Source organism: Tupaia chinensis, unplaced genomic scaffold, assembly GCF_000334495.1.
Source record: "Tupaia chinensis unplaced genomic scaffold, TupChi_1.0 Scaffold145592_1, whole genome shotgun sequence".
NCBI lineage: Eukaryota > Metazoa > Chordata > Mammalia > Scandentia > Tupaiidae > Tupaia > Tupaia belangeri.
The window spans coordinates 1,119,170-1,125,500 of NW_006205449.1; the positions used below are offsets into that span (position 1 = coordinate 1,119,170).

Below are 6,331 nucleotides of genomic sequence, written 5' to 3' on the forward strand. Positions count from 1 at the left end.
GCCCCTTCTGTGCACTTCCTCACAAAATCTAGTTTTTGTTTGCTTTAGAACGCTGCTAAATCACTTTCTCCAGAATCCCCCAGCCCAGATATCTGACTGGGTTTCCCAACCACCTCCCAGGTGACGTCTGACCACCCGGCTGTCCCCAAATGTTGTCTGATGGCCTGGCTGTCCTCAGGTGATGTCTGACCATCCGGCTGTCCCCAGATGACATCTGACCATCCGGCTGTCCCCAGATGACATCTGACCATCCGGCTGTCCCCAGATGACATCTGACCATCCGGCTGTCCCCAGATGATGTCTGACCACCCGGCTGTCCTCAGTAGCACCCAGAGAGAATGTTTCTGCCAGACTCCCCCTCGCCTCATGCTTTTAGTAAGTCGTCATCCCCTGACCGCTAACCCACCAGGTGCTGCATCCGCTCCTGTTCTGCTTCTGTTCAGGACTGGGCCAGTTCTACGCTGGCTTCTCCTTCCCACTACTGCAGTGTCCTAATAAGATCTGCTTGCCGCTGTAACCCACCTGGCTGCTCTTTCATGTCCGTATTTCTGGACTCAGCTGGTAACTGGCAGTCGAACTTTAGGACTACCCCACACAGGCTTACTGTGTTCACTCGGTTCTCCAAAGCGGGTCAAGTAGAAGTAAGAAGACTACGTACCAGGTGAAGCAGGTCTGTGTGTGCTCTATATCAGGCGGTGCGGGTCTGTGTGCTCTGTCTGTCAGACAGTGTGGGTCTGTGTGTGGCCTGTCAGGCGGTGCGGGTCCGTGTGTGCACTGTCAGGTGGTGCAGGTCTGTGTGTGCACTGTCAGGCGGTGCGGGTCTGTGTGGTGCTGTGTCAGGTGGTGCGGGTCTGTGTGTGCACCGTCAGGTGGTGCGGGTCCATGTGTGCACTGTCAGGCGGTGCGAGTCTGTGTGCTCTCTGTCAGGCGGTGCGGGTCTGTGTGTGCACTCTGTCAGGCGGTGCGGGTCTGTGTGGTGCTCTCTGTCAGGTGGTGCGGGTCTGTGTGCTCTCTCTGTCAGGCGGTGCGGGCCTGTATGTGCTCTGTCAGGTGGTGCGGGCCTGTGTGTGCTCTCTCTGTCAGGCGGTGCGGGTCTGTGTGTGCACTCTGTCAGGCGGTGCGGGTCTGTGTGCTCTCTCTGTCAGGCAGTGCGGGTCTGTGTGCTCTCTCTGTCAGGCTGTGCAGGCCTGTGTGTGCTCTCTGTCAGGCGGTGTGGGCCTGTGTGCTCTGTCTGTCAGGTGGTGTGGGCCTGTGTGCTCTGTCAGGTGGTGCGGGTCTGTGTGTGCTCTCTGTCAGGCGGTGTGGGTCTGTGTGCTGTCAGGTGGTGTGGGTCTGTGTGATGCTCTCTGTCAGGTGGTGCAGGTCCATGTTTGCTCACTGTCAGGGCTGTGGGTCTGTGTGGTGGGTAATGCCGCCTATCATCCTCCCTCCAACTGTTCAGTGAGGCCTGAGGCCTCCCAGATGGATGCCTTGAGTCACAGAATTTCCTGAATGTAAATGTACATGACTACAACCTGCTCTGTGTGAAACTATCCTACTTTTTAACTCTACATCTTACAAGGCTCACATTGCCCAATTTTTGGCAAGGTTTTGAAATGTAGACCATTTCTATTTTTTAAAAAAATACATATTTTAATGCTAGAGGGTACATGTACTCACCAGAGGCAGACTGGGGTGGGGGAAAGCACCCCTTCAGGTGTGGTTACGTTTCAATCCTTTCTTCATTTCTTCATTCCGTCAGGATTTGGGGCACACAACCCATGTGCCTGCCATGATTTTCAAGTTTCATGGGCTGGGAGTAGAAGTAAGAAGACTACGTACCAGGTGAAGCAGGTCTGTGTGTGCTCTCTGTCAGGTGGTGCGGGTCTGTGTGCTCTCTCTGTCAGGCAGTGCGGGTCTGTGTGCTCTCTCTGTCAGGCTGTGCAGGCCTGTGTGTGCTCTCTGTCAGGCGGTGTGGGCCTGTGTGCTCTGTCTGTCAGGTGGTGTGGGCCTGTGTGCTCTGTCAGGTGGTGCGGGTCTGTGTGTGCTCTCTGTCAGGCGGTGTGGGTCTGTGTGCTGTCAGGTGGTGTGGGTCTGTGTGATGCTCTCTGTCAGGTGGTGCAGGTCCATGTTTGCTCACTGTCAGGGCTGTGGGTCTGTGTGGTGGGTAATGCCGCCTATCATCCTCCCTCCAACTGTTCAGTGAGGCCTGAGGCCTCCCAGATGGATGCCTTGAGTCACAGAATTTCCTGAATGTAAATGTACATGACTACAACCTGCTCTGTGTGAAACTATCCTACTTTTTAACTCTACATCTTACAAGGCTCACATTGCCCAATTTTTGGCAAGGTTTTGAAATGTAGACCATTTCTATTTTTTAAAAAAATACATATTTTAATGCTAGAGGGTACATGTACTCACCAGAGGCAGACTGGGGTGGGGGAAAGCACCCCTTCAGGTGTGGTTACGTTTCAATCCTTTCTTCATTTCTTCATTCCGTCAGGATTTGGGGCACACAACCCATGTGCCTGCCATGATTTTCAAGTTTCATGGGCTGGGATTTGAACTATGCGGTGGGCCATGTGGGATCCAGCTCCCGTAACCACTAAGCCACAGGGCCAGCCCTAGACGGTTTCTACAAGCTGACTGGTGTGATCTGGTTTTCTTTGCATGCCTATGTCCCTGGGGTTCAATCTTCTAATTGGCCGTAGCTTAATTAAAATGTGGCCTTTCTGGATTATCCAGCAAGTAGGTATTTCATTCGCTCTCTTTCTAACTTCTGAAAGCTCTATGTATTTCCAGCAAGCCCTCGGGGAAAGCTACAGGCTGGCCCCGTCTTCCCTACCGACCCTGGGCTGCCAGAACGTCCCTGCCCGCACACCTGCCATGCCTCGTTATTCGGAGGCACGCGTTTGTGGATCGCTGCTTAAACTCCAGTACGTTCCAACACTGGTGTAATGAGAGAGAACGGAGAGGGAACAGTAACCTAGCTCTCCGGTAATTACAGGGTACAATAGCTCAGAGAAGCCTCTGCAGTCCTCCGGAGCCGAGAAACACCTTCAGTACGGTTTTTTATGCAAAGGCCTGCTCTTTTCATTGTGCACACAACGTGATTGCTGGTTTGACACTGCAGGCTACACTGGTTTTATGAAGGATTAAATGCCACCTGAGACATATTTATCCTAAATAAATCACAAACGGTAAACTGCAGCACGTCAGTGTCAACACCCCGGACTGCCGCAGAAAGGTTAGCTGTACAGGACCGCGCGGGCGGGAATTAGCATCCGCGCGGGCCAGGCAGGCGCCTGCGGGAGGGCTGAGAGAGAAGAATTTCCACTGAAAAACACCCACCCCCTTTTTTAACATGTATGAGAAGCTTGGAGAAGGCCATCACTTTGTAAAGGTCACCTTTATCCTGATAACAAACGGGAGTTGATCCTGTCACTGTTTGCTGAAGACAGTGTTGAAGAACTAAGAGCCCTGCCATTTTTAAGAAACACGAGCAAGTCATACTCGGCTAATTATGAACCCCCGTGTCCGACCTGAATTTTGCCTTTTATCCTTTATGTTCTGGAGGGGTGGCTGCATGAAGGGAGGTGGTTCTGGAATGGACAAGAGCTCCGGGCAGCCAGAGGATGCTGGGGAGAAGACTCATTTCCATGCTGTTCCCCCACAAAGAGGCTTTAATGGTGCCGTGTTTTAAACAAAGAAGGTGCCATCTTCCTTCCCTCTCATGTCTGTCTTCACAATGTTGAGAGACTAACCATGGTAGGACACATTACTGTCACCACAATGCTCCTGGGCTGCTGGCCAAACACTTGGAAGACAGGATCGGGCTGCCGAGATGCAAACTAGACGCTGGCGTCATCGGAAAGTGGCCGACGGAGAGGGAAGCGGACCAGCGGCTCTCTAGCTGTCGTGGCTGCTTCAAATAAGAAATTGTCATTATCTTTTAATGCTGTAATTTTATTTCCAGGAAAACAAACTGAACAAAAACAACCTTTGCGACTGAGGGAGGGGATTATGTTACAATTTTGGAAAGAGGAGCAATTGTATCGAGAAACAAATAATTGGGACATAAACTTGCATTCGACAGTTGCAGTGAGTCCACAGGGAACAGAGGAACAGAGATGCTGGCCAAGGCGAGGCTGTAGGGGCGCGGCTTCTGTTTGTTAATATTTAATGTCAGCTTCTTCACATTGACATAAATCACAGGTAAATCCTGCAAAATGCTATCAATCTGAACAAACATCTGTTATAAAAGCAAAATATCGATACGAGCAGTATCTTCCAGGTGCACACTTCATACATGGACTTCACTGTATGAAACAAAGTCAAAAAGCGAAGCATCGAGTTGTCTTAACCAAGGTATGTTTGAACTGAATGGAAACTTCAAGGCTTTTCTTAACTGCGGGCTTGGGAAGATTCCCTGTATGAGACCGCAGCCTGGTGCTGAGCACACCTGACGGGGGTGAGGAGGGCCATGTTCACACGAAAGGAACGGACAGGCTTCCTTTGGCATGGGGGCGGTTTCCTTACAGTTAAAAACCAGCAACAACGAATCAGTGGGAGTGGGCTGTGGCAAGGCAGCAGTAACGCAGCTGCAACCTCAGCAAATACGCGAAGTGTGGAAACAGCTACACCTTGCACTGCAAGAGCTGGCCCTTCCCCAGCCCGACCCGAGTGTGTGTTCTTACATCTTCACCAGGACGACCCGGTCCTGATGGCTGAAATGGGAAAACACTGCAGAAGAAAGAAACAAAGCTGGGCTTCCTGGCACAGCAGATGAAGAGAACCGAGCAGGGGACGACGGCCTCCAGCTCCACCACCGGCCCTGCCAGGCCCAGAGCCTCACCTCGCCCAGGTGCCTGGACTCACCGTGTCCGGGGCCGGCGCCGTGGGCTTGCGAAGGAAGTGCTGGGAACGCCGGGCCTGTGCGCTGGGTCTCCCTGGCCACCCTGGCCAGGCGTGGAGGCCAAGCCTCATGCTTCTCGGAGTTCATGGCTTTCTCTTTGGCTCTGAATCACCGCTGCTGGGGAGCCGTCCTGGGTGTAAATGACCATGCTGGTCAGAGGCTCCGCCCCATCTGGGGCCGTGACCTCGGCGCTGAGGGCAGGCCCCTGCAGGAGCTCCTGGGAGCTGGCCGCCTCGATGACAGTGTGGGAGTACAGGCCTGTGTCGCCCTGCACCCCCGGCGGCAGCTCCGTCACGATGTAGTGAGTCGCGCCCTCAGGGAAGCCGCCAGCGGAGCCCCGCACCATGGCCTGGACCAGCTCCTCAGTCACAATGATCTGGGAGATCTCGCCGTCAGCCTCCACCAGGTCCACGTCGCCCTGCACCCGCAGGCCATGTGCCTCAGCCTCCTGCATGATGACCTGCGAGCCCTCCCCGGCCACCATGTGCACGGCGCCCTCCTCGTTCACGATGACCTGGGTGACGCCGTCCTTGAGCAGCTGGCCCGCCGCCGAGTCGCACACCGCCAGCTGCAGGACTCCCTGCACCATTTTCTTGAAGGCCACCTGCGCCTGCTCCTGAGACGCCACGATGGCTGAGGGGTGTACCACCTGGCTGAGCACCCCCACAGCAGCAGGGCTCTCTGCAGCATCCGGGAACACCTGCATCTCCGCCGCCTCGGGGCTGCTGACAGCGGGGGCCGCCTCTGGCCGCGGCAGCTGGATCAGCACGTCCTTGCGGCCTGGCCTGCCCCGCTCCTCACGCCCGGGCCTGCCCTCCGCCTCCCCCAGCTCGGTGACCGCACACAGCAAGGCGTCTAGGGCGGAGGTGGTGTCAGGGGCCGAACCTCCAGCCTCAGAAAGACCCAAGAGTTCCTGCTTCACTTGCTGAATCACAGTCCCCCCGGGACCGAGGGGCTCTTCTGGGCTGGGACCTTCCCCTGAGCCTCCCACCACGACCACCTGGGTGGCTCCATCAGCCAGCTGCTCGGGGAGGAGGGACCCGGGCACCACGCTGCCCACGTGCCCCGCGCCCTGCCCTGTGGCGATGACCTGCCCATCCTCGGTGATGTGCACCACCCCGGCCAGCTGGCCCGCCATGGCCAGTGTCTGCAGCGTGGCAGCCGCTGTCTCCTCCAGCGAGGCATCCAGAGCGAAGTCCCCTCCGTAGCCCTGGATGATGAAGACCTGCTGCGTCTGCCCGGGGGACCGGGCTTGTCGTGGGCCACTCCGTGGGGCCTTCTCCTGAGCTGGGGCCTCTTCCGCCAGGGCAGCGGCAGTGAAGGGGCTGTCGGTCTCCACGAAGGTGGCACCTTGTCCCTTCAGACGGCACTCGTAGGACTTGGAAACAATGCCTGTGGGAGAAAGGGACCAATCAGAGTCTAGAAAATAAGACCGCT

The 6,331-nt window shown here is 55.6% G+C and overlaps 1 protein-coding gene across 1 annotated transcript in view; it reads right to left on the reverse strand.

The window, feature by feature from the left end:
* Positions 1-3,929: 3,929 nt before the first annotated feature.
* ZNF407 (zinc finger protein 407) overlaps positions 3,930-6,331 on the reverse strand; it is a 553,482-nt gene continuing 551,080 nt past the window's right edge. The window contains exon 9 of the mRNA XM_006168115.3: positions 3,930-6,286. Within this exon, the coding sequence (XP_006168177.1) occupies positions 4,962-6,286 (1,325 nt within the window). The 3' untranslated portion in view covers positions 3,930-4,961. The remainder of the gene's footprint in view (positions 6,287-6,331) is intronic.